The sequence below is a fragment of the Coregonus lavaretus genome (genome assembly GCF_964263955.1).
Source record: "Coregonus lavaretus genome assembly, chromosome: 9".
NCBI classification, from domain to species: domain Eukaryota; kingdom Metazoa; phylum Chordata; class Actinopteri; order Salmoniformes; family Salmonidae; genus Coregonus; species Coregonus lavaretus.
In genome coordinates this window covers 48,668,810-48,681,858 of record NC_139996.1, presented here as the reverse complement: position 1 = coordinate 48,681,858, position 13,049 = coordinate 48,668,810, and the positions used below count along the sequence as shown (strand labels likewise).

Genomic DNA, 13,049 nt, shown 5'->3' with positions numbered 1-13,049 from the left:
ATGGAAGCCACTCCTCAGTAAAAGGCACATGACAGGCCGCTTGGAGTTTGCCAAAAGGCACATAAAGGACTCTGACCATGAAAAACAAGATTCTCTGTTCTGACGAAATAAAGATTGAACTCTTTGGCCTGAATGCCAAGCGTCACGTTTGGAGGAAACCTTGACTACGGTGAAGCATGGTGATGGCAGCATCATGCTGTGGGGATGTTTTTAAGCGGCAGGGACTGGGAAACTAGTCAGGATTGAGGGAAAGGTGAAAGGCGCAAAGTAGAGAGAGATCCTTAATGAAAACCTGCTCCAGAGCGCTCAGGACCTCAGACTTGGGCAACGGTTCACCTTCCAACAGGACAATGATCCTAAGCACACAGCCAAGACAATGCAGGGGTGGCTTCGGGACAAGTCTCTGAATGTCCTTGAGTGGCCCAGCTAGAGCCTGGACTTGAACCCGTGCAGTAACGTGCAGTAAATATATAATATGCATCTCAAATAATAATCCAACTGGGCATAACAAAATACTTTTGATGTATCCTTATCAATTACTACCTTTTTATAGATGTGGTGAATACCATAGGTATCATCCTATGCGCGAAAATTTTAGTTATATAAGTGCACAGGGCTACGGCCAGTGACGTGAACGGGAAAAAGCGTTGAGGGAGGAGCGCCCTTCTCAAATCTGCGCAGCTTGGTCGTGTTGTCAACAAGGCAGCATTGTGTATCGTTCAGAAGCATACAGCTCTTTTCCATAAAATATGTTCAAACTAGTTTTCATTGGGAAGGCAGATAAAGCAGTTTTGCATGTAAAAACACAGAATCCTACTCATTACTCCACGTGCTCAACCCACGTTACTTTTGTTTTGAGCCGACTTCGCCGTCGACCAAAACTGGACACCTGGCTCACGCCCGGGAGGAATCCCAGGTTCAAAACGATGCACTCAACGCTAACCCGCTTCACCCGGGGCATTAATAGAACACCCTCGCTGAAGTGTTATTTTTTTTTTGGCGTTGATAAATTGGCCAACATGTGACGTAGCGGTAACTGAGCTCCAATAAAAATAGCTATATGTAAATTACCTCTTCTTCAGTAGGAAGTCAGGCTGCAGTTGCTAGGCGCTCGCGTGTCTCAGCTGTAGTAAATGCTATAGTAAACAGTCCGTGGCTACACGGAGTAGCTGTGCAGTGTACACATATAGCAAAACAGCTTCTATACAGGCATGTAAGGAGACTGGTTCGGACGAAAGCTCAAGGAGACCGACAGAAATATCTTCGGGGTAAAAATGGTATGTTGTGCATGGTTGCTAACCAGCTGACTTGCTTCCCTTTTTACAGAAACAATTGCTACTGCGTGTGTGCTGAAATTAGGGACTCGGCTGACAGAGGGCAGTCTACTTTTTCTCTAGTAAACCATGTTCATTGTCTGTTACTGTTCATTCATTCACTGTCTGTTACACTGTATCAAACGTGGGTAGCATTTTTCTATTCTAGACTAGATTGTAAGCGTAGGATGAGTTGTCTCGCGCAAGTTCAACTCTAAGGCATACACATTAACTGGCAAACTTGACTGCTAAATATTGATGTCCGAATGATTGGAATTTGTACAATGATACTGTTTTATATAATATAATTTGTATATACATGAAGTCAAACAGATTAGACTTTTGCATTCAACAATATGCTGACAGTTTGCTATTTGAGTGACTTGTTGTTCCTCTTTTCTAGCGCTGCCAGATTCTGAATTGCATGTCCAGGAGTAACCTTAGTTATTGAACAGAGGCAAGGCAAGGTGGGCAAAAATGTTTGACACTTTGTCTGACCGACCTCATTTCATTCTGCTGTTTATGGACTTCAAATCAGTCTTATTGTGGTCATATCTGATCTCATTATCCTTATCAAGCTCTAATTTACATTATTTATCAATGCAATGACTGCCTGTGCCTCTTTCTATGCCCTCTGCACCTGTGTGCCATGTGTTGCTGTAAGCTATTGTAATCATATGTTAATTGTGCCTAAACATAGGTCCTCTCTGTCAACCATGAGTACACTCGTGGAGCCGGGTGATGTCCACACCATTGCCCCCGAGATGCCAGCCATGTTTGATGGCATGAAGCTGGCTGCTGTCGCAACGGTGCTCTATTTCCTGGTGCGCTGTCTGAATCTGAAGAGTCCCACGGCCCCGCCTGATGTCACCTATCAGGACACGCCCCTCAATCGCTACCTGCTCAAGTCCTGCCCCATCCTGACCAAAGCGTGAGTACTGATACCTATCCAGCAGATAGGATGCCATTTGGGACACAGCCACTATCACCTATAGAGGCCTGGTCAAATGTAGTAAACTATATAGGAAATGGGGTGCCATTTGGGATGCAAACTGTGTCCACTGTTCCCTTGCACCGGCGCACACAGGCCTACTTGAGAGCAAGCACACAAACGTGAGCGAAATAGCAGTAATGCCATGCAGTGCTTCCTGGAACATGTTATGTTGTTGTGAATATGGTATCAATATCAAATTCCAGAGCAGACTGGTACATGCCACACACACAGACAGTCACACACTCATACTCATAAATCCACACATACTGTAGCTACAGGACATACTATCCCTTTTTCATAAACACCCTTAATCTGTCCTTTCCCCTGAGTCGTGATCACTTTCAACCCAGTCTTGATAGTGCCCTTTTCACAGTACCTCCCTGTGAGACCAATCCTCTACACTCCCTGCCTCAGTCAACGGCTGTCCAGACAACCTGAGATGCCCTGTGTGTGGGTATAGGAGGTGTCCTATTAAGACTATTATTTTACAGCCACATCGGAATTACATAACATCTACAGTATGGACCACACTGCAGACTTAGCATGACTAAATTACACTGTCTTTACATGGATAAAGTGAACATTTTAAGAGAAACTCTCTAGCTAAAGGATATAGGCAGCTGTTTGTCTTGTGTTTCATTGAGGCATATTTGCAGATCAGCTTAATATTGCAAATAGATTGTAACTTCCATCAATGTAATTGTCTGCATCACTTCCAATCCCCCATGTTTTTTTTATATATATATACTCCCCTTTATTACTTTTCAACCCCGCAATCCTTTCCCTACTTGGGGTAAATTAGTGAACAACAATGCTTAGGCCTCTACTTCCAGCTTATACTTACTATCTACATTTTATGGACACAGTCAATTTTACAATAATTATATTTTATTTGTTTTTGCTCCTGAACTTTTCTACTCTCAACCTCTCCGATCATTTTCATGATGTCCATCCGGTTTGCTTCTATATGCCATATCTTTTTAACTGTGCTCTTTCCCAAAAGCTCCCAACATACAACCTATATACTTATTATGGACACAGTATGCTTACATTATTAGTTATCTTGTTATTAGTCCCATCCTTCAACTCCATTCAACACCTCCCATCTATCTCTTAACACCATCCATATAAGATTTCTATTTGCCATATATATTTCAACTGTACTGTGATGTCTTACAAAAGTTCTGAACCTTTCTATTCTCATTGCTTCTACCGATTGTGAATTAAAAATAAACATTTTTGCTAAAAGTATTATTATATTATTGATTGATTTAACTATGGCTTTTCAGATCACCCAGTAATGCTATCTGCAAGGTTAGCTCCACGTAAATATTGCAATCCTTTAGCCATTCCTGGACCTGTGTCCAAAAACAAGCTACAAATGGACAGAACCAAAACAAATGATCTAATGATTCTGTCTCTTCACAGCAAAATCTGCAGAGCTGGGAAGACTGTATCCCCCATATAAATAACATTCTATTGGTAGCAAGAATTTTATATAATTTAAATTGAAAGATTCTAATTTTTGAATCCGGTGTCGTTTTGCGTGTCAGTTCATAAACACTATGCCATGGGATCGGTACGTCAAAAATCTCTTCCCAACTATTTTGCAATCTATATGGGACGGCTGTCAATCCTTTGGTCCTTAAATGAAACTGATATACTTTTTTATTTATCACAGTTTTCCTTAACCAATTATGTTCTTTAATGCAAGGCCGACAGACAAGTTCCTTACTTTCTCCCCCTTCCACTTTCCTCTTCCATTTTTGCGGTAAGGCTGCAATTACAGTGGGGGAAAAAAGTATTTAGTCAGCCACCAATTGTGCAAGTTCTCCCACTTAAAAAGATGAGAGGCCTGTTATTTTCATCATAGGTACACGTCAACTATGATAGACAAATTGAGGGGAAAAAAATCCAGAAAATCACATTGTAGGATTTTTAATGAATTTATTTGCAAATTATGGTGGAAAATAAGTATTTGGTCAATAACAAATAAGCAAGATTTCTGGCTCTCACAGACCTGTAACTTCTTCTTTAAGAGGCTCCTCTGTCCTTCACTCGTTACCTGTATTAATGGCACCTGTTTGAACTTGTTATCTGTATAAAAGACACATGCCCACAACCTCAAACAGTCACACTCCAAACTCCACTATGGCCAAGACCAAAGAGCTGTCAAAGGACACCAGAAACAAAATTGTAGACCTGCACCAGGCTGGGAAGACTGAATCTGCAATAGGTAAGCAGCTTGGTTTGAAGAAATCAACTGTGGGAGCAATTATTAGGAAATGGAAGACATACAAGACCACTGATAATCTCCCTCGATCCCTCGCAAGATCTCACCCCGTGGGGTCAAAATTATCACAAGAACGGTGAGCAAAAATCCCAGAACCACACGGGGGGACCTAGTGAATGACCTGCAGAGAGCTGGGACCAAAGTAACAAAGCCTACCATCAGTAACACACTACGCCGCCAGGGACTCAAATCCTGCAGTGCCAGACGTGTCCCCCTGCTTAAGCCAGTACATGTCCAGGCCCATCTGAAGTTTGCTAGAGTGCATTTGGATGATCCAGAAGAGGATTGGGAGAATGTCATATGGTCAGATGAAACCAAAATAGAACTTTTTGGTAAAAACTCAACTCGTTGTGTTTAGAGGACAAAGAATGCTGAGTTGCATCCAAAGAACACCATACCTACTGTGAAGCATGGGGGTGGAAACATCATGCTTTGGGGCTGTTTTTCTGCAAAGGGACCAGGACGACTGATCCGTGTAAAGGAAAGAATGAATGGGACCATGTATTGTGAGATTTTGAGTGAAAACCTCCTTCCATCAGCAAGGGCATTGAAGATGAAACGTGGCTGGGTCTTTCAGCATGACAATGATCCCAAACACACCGCCCGGGCAACGAAGGAGTGGCTTCGTAAGAAGCATTTCAAGGTCCTGGAGTGGCCTAGCCAGTCTCCAGATCTCAACCCCATAGAAAACCTTTGGAGGGAGTTGAGAGTCCGTGTTGCCCAGCGACAGCCCCAAAACATCACTGCTCTAGAGGAGATCTGCATGGAGGAATGGGCCAAAATACCAGCAACAGTGTGTGAAAACCTTGTGAAGACTTACAGAAAACGTTTGACCTGTGTCATTGCCAACAAAGGGTATATAACAAAGTATTGAGAAACTTTTGTTATTGACCAAATACTTATTTTCCACCATAATTTGCAAATAAACTCATTTAAAAATCCTACAATGAATTTAACCACAATATTTGTTGCATTATTTGTTCTGTCGTTTCTGGAGGATTAAATTGAAATTGCAACCAACTTTCTATGGCTTGTTTTAGAAATAGTGATATTTGGGAGATGATTTCCTTTTCAAATAACTGAAAATGAGCAGTTGTAATCTGAATAAAGGGGAAAAAGGCCATTCTTGAACATTGGGTGAGACAATCTTACTAATTTGTTTGAGAACCAGTTCAGATGTAAGTATAACTTTTGTATGACTGAAGCTTTTAGTGATAGGTCTAATGCTTTTAATATTTAATAATTTCTGTCCTCCGAATTCATATTCATTATATAAATAGGCCCTTTTAATTTTGTCTGGCTTGCCGTTCCAAATAAAATTTGAATATTTTTATTCTCATATAATTTAAAAAAAACTGTTCGCTAGGCTTAGGCAAGACCATAAGCAAATAGGTAAACTGGGATAATACTAAAGAGTTAATCAGGGTGATTTTTCCACAAATTGACAGGTATTTACCTTTCCATGGTAGCAAGATCTTATCTATTTTTGCTCACTTTCGATTAAAATTTATTGAAGTGAGATCATTTATTACATTTGGGATATGTATTCCGAGTATATCCACATCACCATCAGACCATTTTATTGGTAAACTACATGGTAATGTAAAAATTGTATTTTTTAGTGATCCAATACGTAATATAGTACATTTGTCATAATTTGGTTGTAATCCAGAGAGATTAGAAAATGTATCTTGATCCTCTGAGGCTGTGGAGGGATTCTAGTTGTGGATTTAAAAGAAAACATGAATCATCAGCGTACAATGACACACCTTTGTTTTCAATCCCTGGATTTCTAATCCTCTGATATTATTATTGGATCTGATTTTAATAGCTAACATCTCGATAGCCACAATAAATAGATATGCCGATAGTGGACAACCTTGTTTCACGCCTCTTGACAGTTTAAAACTTTCTGATAAATGCCCATTATTTACTATTTTACACCTAGGGTTACTATACATGGTTTTGACCCATGTTATAAGAGATTCTCCAAAATTGAAATGCTCCAGGCATTTATATATAAACCCCAGTCGTACTTTATCAAATGCCTTTTTGAAGTCTGCTATGAATACCAGGCCTGATTTCCCATATTTTCCATAGTGTTCTATTGCTTCCAATACTTCCCTTATATTATCTCCAATGTATCTTCCATGTAAAAAACCTGTCTGATTGAATGAATAATATCCGACAATACCTTTTTAATTCTATGCGCTATACATTTTGCTCGAATTTTTGCATCACAACACTGAAGTGTAAGGGGCCTCCAATTTTTTTAATGGACTGGATCTTTATATTTTCCACTTGTATCCTGTTTCAGTAATATTGAGATATTCTTCTTGAGTGTCAGATAATCTACCATTTACATAGCAGTGATTAAAACATGCTAATAACGGTCCTCTTAGTATATCAAAAAAGGTTTGGTATGCCATCCAACCCTGGAGTTTTCCCGGACTTAAAGTCTTTAATTGCATCCAGAAGTTCCTCCTCTGTAATTTCACCTTCACATGAGTCTTTCTGTATGGCTGTTAATTTTACATTATCAATAGAAAAACATTCTCTACAATTAGCTTCAGTTAGAGGAGATGGAGGCGACTGAAAAGAAAACATATGCTTAAAGTACCTTGTTTCCTCCTTCAAAATATAATTTGGTGAATTATGGGTGACTCCGTCAATTGTAACCAATTTCATTAAATTCTTTTTGGTAGCATTCCTATGTTGAAGATTAAAAAAGAATTTTGTGCATTTTTCCCCATATTCCATCCAGTTTGCTTTATTTTTTATAATATATTACACTTGATCTTTCTTGAATAAGTTTCTCCATTTCTTTTTGTTTTTCCTCTAATTTATTCTGAGCCTCTATGTTAGTTTTTATTGCCGTCTATCTGTTCTGTTAGACTTTCTATTTCCTTTGTTAGTATAAACTCTTTTGACCTAAATTGCTTTTGTTTTCGAGATGAGTACTGAATTGCATGGCCTCTAAAGGCACATTTAAAGGAGTCCCATACAATAAGGGGATTTGCTGTACCTATGTTATGTCGGAAAAAGTCAGTTATAAATTCCTTTGTTCTAATTATAAATAAATTTACCATCCAATAGGCTTTGATTAAATTTCCAATATCCTCGCCCACGTGGAAATTCAGTAAGAGTAATGTATATGCCAATTATATGATGGTCCGACCGCATTCTGTGCCCTATCAACACTTTTTAAAACTTTTGGTGCCAACGAGAATGAGATAAGAAAGTCAAGACGACTAGCTTGATTGAGTCTCCGCCATGTATATCTCACTAGATCAGGATATTTAAGCCTCCATATATCTACTAGTTCTAATGTATCCATGACATTTCACAATTTCCTTAAGAGCATGTGGGTGATTGTTTGTGGTGTGAATTCCTTTACGGTCCATTGAGCTATATAAAACAGTATTATAATCCCCCACCATAATAATATTGTCTTGAATTGCTTGCAGGGTTGATAATTTATTATATATATTGTCAAAGAAGTGTGGATCATCATTATTTGGTCCGTAAAGGTTAATGAGCCATATCTGTTTATGGTCCAATAACATATTTAAAATAATCCATCTACCTTGCGTATCTATTTGGACAATTTGCACATTCGGATCGAAATTACTATTAATTAATATCATCACCCCTTTTGAATTTCTTTGCCCATGGGAGAAGTATATTCCCCCCCCCCCCCCCATTCCTTTTTCCACGCAACTTAATCTTGAATTATTGAATGAGTTTCCTGTATACAATAGATATTATATTCCTTCTCTTTGAGCCATGTAAATATTGTTCTTCTTTTGTTATCAGCTAAACCATTACAATTATAACTGGCTATACTTATTTCACCACTTACCATAATGAGATACAGGTTTCATATATTTTTGTAAATTTACCAATAAAAAATACCGTAATGATTGAGTGTCCATATAGCTGTACCATGATATTTGCATTGCTACTGAGTAACCCTTCAATTGTTCTCCAATAATTCCCCCGCTAAAGCCCCTCCCCATCCCAAATTGAGCCGTCATCCCAGTGATCAGCATCCCACCCACGTTCCTCCGGATCCCTAAGGCCCCGAGAGGCCAGGACCCATCCATCGAAAACAGCACACAGTGCCACCCACAAATCCGAAGCAGATTAACTGCCAAAAGCATTTCCAATGCTGTCACCTCATATATTAAAAAAAATAATGCATATCCTATTTTCCATCATTATCAATTAATATGCGTAATAATGTCGGCAGTTCATGCGTAGGATTTTAACATATAACCCGGATTGCCATTGTATTACATTTAATTTATTGACAAGCAATTATTATCCTACCAAATAATTTCAGTGGTCCATCCCATACCCCCCACAACAGATGCCGGACAAACACACACACTCACATACTCCAACACACTCAACCCCCCTCCTCCACAATCCACCATAAAATCAGATACTCAACGGCTGTTATATCCCAGAGCCCAACTCAAGAAAGGACCTGATTTACGAGTGCACATACAGTTACAGCTGATTGAGAAAGCATGCAGATTGAGCTGAAATTGACAACAGTGTGAGATTTGATTAATCTACTTAATCTATGTCAAGTCCTAGTTGATGGAGATCAGATCCACCCTCTTCACCTGAGACACACACTCTGATCCCCTGTTGTAACCATTTTTCCCAAGCATCTCCGTGCAGTCAGACCTTTGATTATTTTGTGCCACCTGGGCCACAATGATAAACCCCCTCTCTGATTGTCCGAGTGTGACCCCATCCCCATGGGTCACTGCAGCCAGTGTTGCCAGCACTGCCACTACCTGGGTGGGGGTACCCCACCGGCTAGGTAAAAGGTCGTCAAGGTTCTCATTAGCAGCTTTGAGAATTTCCTTGTATATAATGCTCTCCCATCAGGGGGCTCTGGCTTTGTAGGACCAACCCTGCCAGGCAGGCTCAGAATCTTGAGGGGGCGGTGCTGCTCAAGTAGGTCTCTGACCGCATTTATTTCTCTGTTTAGGCTGCATACTCACAGCAGGTCCATAAAAGAGATGGGAACTTCTCTTTGGTGTATGGGTCACTCAGGTGGGTGTCCAGGATATAGGGTTAGGGATCTTTCCATCATGATAGGACAATAAAACATTTGATTAGATGTATGCTATATTTAAAAATGTATATCCCTCATCTATTATTATTATTATTATTATTATTATTATTATTATTATTATTATTATTATCTACACAAAATTGAAAGCTCTCTCTCACTACCCCTGCTCATAGACCCCTGTCGGCTCTGGGATATGCAACCATTTCCCCTCTCACTCACTAACGTCGCACCTTTCCAAACACAAAAATGCACACCACATGGTTGACTGCGGAAGAAATGGGCCGAGCGTGCAAACGCTCCTGCATCCACACCTGCCGCAAGGGGGAAAGGACGCCAGAGAGAACACAGGACCAACCACAACAACCATGTTAATGTCTTGCTACCAGTGATATATTACTAATAATTGATCCTATAGGCCAAAGCCTGGTCACAGAGCGGGGAAACAAGGTTACATAACACAGTTGTGTGTCTCTTTGCGTGAGATGGAAAGACTATGCCAGAGGCACAGCTAGGATCCAGAGTTACTCGCAAATTACATGTTTGTACATGCAATAACATGTTAACTTCATGCTAGATTTTGTGTGTGCTTTAGCGTGTGATTCCATGCACGTGTGTGTGTGTGGAATGTACCAGTTCGCTCTGGGATTTCATACCATGTTCACAACACAAAATGTTCCACAAGGCACTGACATTACTGCTCTTACATCACTGGCTCACTCTGCTCTCACACATCCACTCTTGCCCATTTGTGTATTCACACAGGTACATACCACCGCTGCTGTGGGGGAAGAGTGGACACCTCCAGACGGCCCTGTATGGGAAGATGGGGCGTGTCAGCTCCCCGACCCCCTGTGGGGTACGCAAGTACCTCCTCATGCAGGATGGGGCCACTGCCACCTTTGACCTCTTCGAGCCGCTGGGTGACCACCGCACTGGAGGTGAGATATTCGCTCCTAGGTGCAGAACTCAGCTTCCCCTGCCCCAATCATAACCTTAACCATTAGTGAGGAAATGTAAAAATGACCCAAGATCAGCGTCTAGGGGCAGCTTCACCCTACTCTGAGATATTCAGTGTCATGTACTGTACCACATGTCATGTACAGACCTGGGTTCAAATACTATTTTAAATCTTTCAAATACTTGTAGTGTTTGCTTGAATAATAATAATAACTTTATTTATAGAGCGCTTTTCGATAACATGTTAACAAAGTGCTTTGCCTCAAGTGTATAATAAAAGTACGATAGAGACTGGAGAAGAAAAACAAAATGGCTATATAAAATCATATATTTAAAAGCAGTTTTATAAAAGTGGGTTTTCAGGGGGGATTTAAAGAGGCACTGAATCAGCAAGCCTGATCTCCTCTGGCAGACCATTACAAAGTTCAACCTAGAATTTGGAATGGTCAACAATGCTTTACCAGGGGATCTCGAGCTGCATTTTGGCACATAGGGAGAGAGAAGTTCTGCAATGTAGGTTGGGGCTAAACCAAGCCTAACCTTAAACATAATTGTATCTGTTCTAAAGGTGTTTTGTAGCCAGTGTAGGGAAGCTAGCCTGCCTGGAGTGCCAGATGGGTGGGATTTGCACTTTTGCAATTATTGTGTTGGTTCAATTATGCCAAACGAGCTCAATCAAGCCCAGCTAAAGTATTTGAAATTATTTCAAATAGTATTTGAACCCAGGTCTGCTCATGTACCACATGCCATGTACAGTACTCTATCTGTGATTGGGCATGACTCAGCCTATTGGTTAGGGTTACAAAAACAGCTGTGCTGTGGTCAATACTGTCTGCAACTGTCTGCATCCCTTCAAGTCCTCAGTGTAGTGGCACTTCAAAATGAGTTTTGAATGCAACAGGTCTGCGATTCGTGTGCATTATTTTGACATTTTTAGGTAATTCATCGTATGGAATTGGCTTTGGTTGGTGTCCACTGTTTCCTTATCTTGAATACTGTATGTCAAGGTAACATATATATATATCTTTTTTTTTTTTCTCAAGGACTGTTGACTTTTTTGGCACCTGCCCTAGGGTATCTAATTGGGTTCGAGACCATTAGCAAGATGGTCCCCCTGAGAAAAGAGTAGCATAGTCACCGGCCTCCAATTTTGTAAACAAACACACCCTTTATCTGTGCAGTGACTCCCTGGTAGGCTTGGACGGTATACTGGGGTATTTTGAAATACAGATGGTATGATTTTAATAATAATAATAATAATAATAATAATAATAATAATAATGATAATAATAGCAGCTAAGTAGCTAGCCTGCAAGATCAAGCTTCTTGGTTACAGCAGAGGCAATCAATCAAGATTCTTGGGGCCTCATTTATAAATGTACCCCCAAAATGTGTGTGCGCCAATTTTCACGCAAAAGTTGGCATTAATAAAAATTGAACTTGATGTGAGAATGTGCTCACCTCCAAGCAAACTTTAGACCATGTGTACACACATCTCTGCTAGTGGTTGAAATATTGTATTGCAAGCTGGCAAGTAAGTGTTTTGTGCAAATGGGGGATATGATGAAAAGCTTATTCATAAAAAAACAGGAAAACAAGAATTCAGCCATTTGCCGTTGGTGAGAAGAGCGAATCTAAAATATAGACATTTCATATTTTTCCTATTTATTTTTGTTTTCATAACAGTTGCAGAAAAAAATGCTCACCTTTTCTGGCTGTGATGGGTTCATATTCCCCAAGTAGCCATACAACAAAGTACCATGCACAGCTCTCATTTAATTGGACCTAGTAAATAGACTGGCTATATGTATTTCAAGTTTTGCAATCCCATAGGCAGCGCTGTTTTATATTATTCAGTCAAATTTAACAGGTGAACAGTTGATATTTTACATTGAAGTAGGCTGTAGCATACATAAGCCTACCTTAATCTAAAATATCAACTGTTCACTTGTTAAATTCAACTGTGTATTATAAATAGCACTGCCTATGGGATTATTGCATTTCAACATCAAAAAAATGAGTAGCCTGCCCTAGACAATGTTTCAGAATTCACGGGCAGTCCATCATTTAGGTTGTGGGAAAAGTCGATGCAAAACATTGTTGAATTCAAACGTTATGCTGCCAGGTCCATAATAATTTGACATTGTTTTCTCTTTCAGAAACGGACACAGTCCTTTGCCAGATACAGCATAGATTAAAGCATTCTGCCAACTCAGTAAATAAACTGGTAGCTTATGTAAAATATTTGAAACTATGGTTAGGATACAGTATTGCTGTGCGACAGGAGCGCGACACCATTGCCTATTTTAATCTCCGAGCCTATACCAAGGCAGGACATTGTAACCCAATCTATTGATAAACTACATTTGTAAAAAAAAAAAAGTTATTGTCACCATA

At 40.0% G+C, this 13,049-nt stretch overlaps 1 protein-coding gene across 1 annotated transcript in view; it reads left to right on the top strand.

Annotated features, from left to right (window-relative positions):
• Positions 1-1,118: 1,118 nt before the first annotated feature.
• abhd2b (abhydrolase domain containing 2, acylglycerol lipase b) overlaps positions 1,119-13,049 on the top strand; it is a 33,738-nt gene continuing 21,807 nt past the window's right edge. The window contains exons 1-4 of the mRNA XM_084169056.1: positions 1,119-1,277; positions 1,717-1,780; positions 2,014-2,244; positions 10,458-10,633. Coding sequence (XP_084025182.1) covers positions 2,030-2,244; positions 10,458-10,633 — 391 coding nt within the window. The 5' untranslated portion in view covers positions 1,119-1,277; positions 1,717-1,780; positions 2,014-2,029. The remainder of the gene's footprint in view (positions 1,278-1,716; positions 1,781-2,013; positions 2,245-10,457; positions 10,634-13,049) is intronic.